At 39.5% G+C, this 2,500-nt stretch overlaps 1 protein-coding gene across 19 annotated transcripts in view; it reads left to right on the top strand.

Moving 5' to 3' along the window:
- The window catches only part of eps8a (EGFR pathway substrate 8a, signaling adaptor), a 54,004-nt gene that overhangs the window by 28,129 nt on the left and 23,375 nt on the right, over positions 1 to 2,500 (top strand). For all 19 annotated transcript variants that reach the window (XR_001605830.1, XR_001605829.1, XM_016245646.1 and 16 more), the window contains exon 2: positions 790 to 867. Coding sequence is in view for 17 of the 19 variants with exons in the window: in XM_016245646.1 (XP_016101132.1) it covers positions 809 to 867 (59 nt within the window). In the remaining 2 variants the exon portion in view is untranslated. The remainder of the gene's footprint in view (positions 1 to 789; positions 868 to 2,500) is intronic.

Consider the following 2,500-nt stretch of genomic DNA (forward strand, 5'->3'; position numbering starts at 1 on the left):
CTCACACACACACACACACACACACACACACACACATGCTGTTTCCAGTCCAGATGTCTCTGATTACATGTTAGTTAATTAAAGAACATTAGATGAGAACTTGTTTGTTGAACTCATTTGAGTAAGGGGTCGTTCACACAGAATGTGTTTTTCCATTCCAGTGCGCTACTTTTCCATAGTTTTTCTATGTAAACACGCACTAGATGGATGTGTGTGACGTTTCGCTTTTTTGCAGTGCATGCCGTGTTTTTAAGACACCGTGTCAAGTTAAAAGAATTTAAACTTTTACATGCAGTGCCACCACTGATCTATATAAATCTATTATAGCTCAGCGAGTGCCACTCATCGATGTCAGTTCCAAAACAGCAGACCAATCAGAAGACCCTGGAGGCGGGGCATGCTTTTGTTTACAGTAGCAAGTTGGCATGGCGTTCTGCGCTGCCCTTCTTTTAAAAAAACATTCCTGAGCGCTACGTCACACATTTTTAAACGCATTCTGTGTGAACGGTTAATCATGAGTCACATGATTTTCACACACAGCATCAGACTCCTCCCACAATGTTTCATCCAGCACTAATTTCCTGATTACAAAACCAGAAAATCTGATGTTTATTCCGTGATTGTGTCATAAATGAATATGAGTGGCATGTGTGAATCTCATTCTGTCTGAGCAGTGAGACAGCTTTGATGATGATGATGATGATGAAGGCGTATGTGTATTTCTCCCATCCATGTGCGGATGTTTGCCGGTGTGATTGTGCGTCTGACGCTGCTTTTATTGTGTTGCAGTGGAGGATCTGTGAGCGCAATGCAGAGTCCAGACATGAACGGATACAGCGGAGTCACAGCGCAGTCCTCACAGATAAAGTAAGCCAAACAATCACAACAACTAATGAGATTTTTACAAAATAAATACTGAAATATTACTTTTTTTATATTTTTATGAAATGATACTGTAAATATGAAAGTAAAAGCACCAGTAGGTGAAAGCGAATCACTGAATCATTCATTTTACCAATTCATTCAAATGACTGATTCATTCAGTAACTTGCTGCGTCCCAATTCACCTACTTATACTATGTTCTAAAAGTTCATACTTTTGAGAATAGTAGGGAAGCTTTGGGACACACTGCTTCGTCATAGCTGCGTCTTTAACGGATGCTCTGTTGCTTAGTTACGTGGATTCTGTCACCGTGTAAACTGCCCTGTCAATCATCTTGTCACATATTCACATTTCGTTTAATTTAATTTCCTACCGTATTGGAGAAAAATAAAGAGGCACGTTGATCTGCCAGTCGCGTGTCTTTCATGCCGAGAACTGCTCATGTGTTTGCATAATAATGCATTTAAAAGTTAATGACCAAATGTATCTTTATAAAACTTCACAATGTTGCTGCAGATGAAATATAATGCGGATAACATTAAATAAATATTTTTTCATCCGTTTAAACATTGATGATTTATCATTCAAACCCCTTTCTCTACCTGTTCGTCGGTCTCGCATATCCGCCATGTTTGTAGTTTTTAACTGTTTTTATGCATGATAATAGTTCTAATCGAATCCTCGTTCAACGTGCAATGGGTTGTGGGCAATTTATAAAGCGTATAGTTCCGGTGCTTGATTCTGATTGGCTGAGCCGCGTTCTAAGCTGTTGTAAATGACGCTACAAAGTAACACACACCTTTTTTACGTTTGTCTGTTGCTCGGCAACCACTTTGTAGCAACCACAACTGTTTCTGAGGCGCTACATTGTTTGGTGGAAGAACACTGTGTTTATTAATATCATTACACTTTATTTGCTCTGCTTTATTTTGTGAAACCTTGCTACGTATATGGAATAACCGTTTTATAAAAGCAATAAGCCCCGTGAAGCCGTGGTTTACAGTGAATTTATAACAGCTCCGCGTCGTACCTAACAACGCCCCTTAGCTGTAATAAATTCCCTGTAAACCACGGCTTCACGGGGGTTATTGCTTTAATTAGCCGTTAGAGTGTGCATCGATCTGCACTTCGAATTCTAACCGGAAGTAGTAGACCATCCGGGAATCTTTGGGATACTCATTTCAACATACTACATTTTGGGACATACTACCGTATTGACCCGAATATAAGACAATGTTTTTTTCTTGGAAATACATCTGAAAAAACGCGGTCGTCTTATATTCGGGGTCTAGACTTTGACATGTCGATAATACACCCACAACACTAGGTGGCGCCAAATACGCATAAAACCAGTGTGTCATGAAATACGTAATGTAATGCGTGTTGTAAAGATCTCGAGTAAAAACAAAAGAAAAAGAAAAGCTTACAGCTGCATGAGTCGTGACTGTCACGTTAGCCTGATGGGACCAAACTCCCTTCGTGATTTTAAAACGTAAGACAGTACCCAGATCTGAAGACTACAGTAAGATTTAACTTCTACTGTTAAGAAGATTGTGGTAGGCTACTATTAGACGGATAGCCTAAATGTCCTAATTCAGACAGGCTACCTGTTTTTTT

Source organism: Sinocyclocheilus grahami, unplaced genomic scaffold (genome assembly GCF_001515645.1).
Source record: "Sinocyclocheilus grahami isolate Dianchi unplaced genomic scaffold, SAMN03320097.WGS_v1.1 scaffold761.1, whole genome shotgun sequence".
NCBI lineage: Eukaryota > Metazoa > Chordata > Actinopteri > Cypriniformes > Cyprinidae > Sinocyclocheilus > Sinocyclocheilus grahami.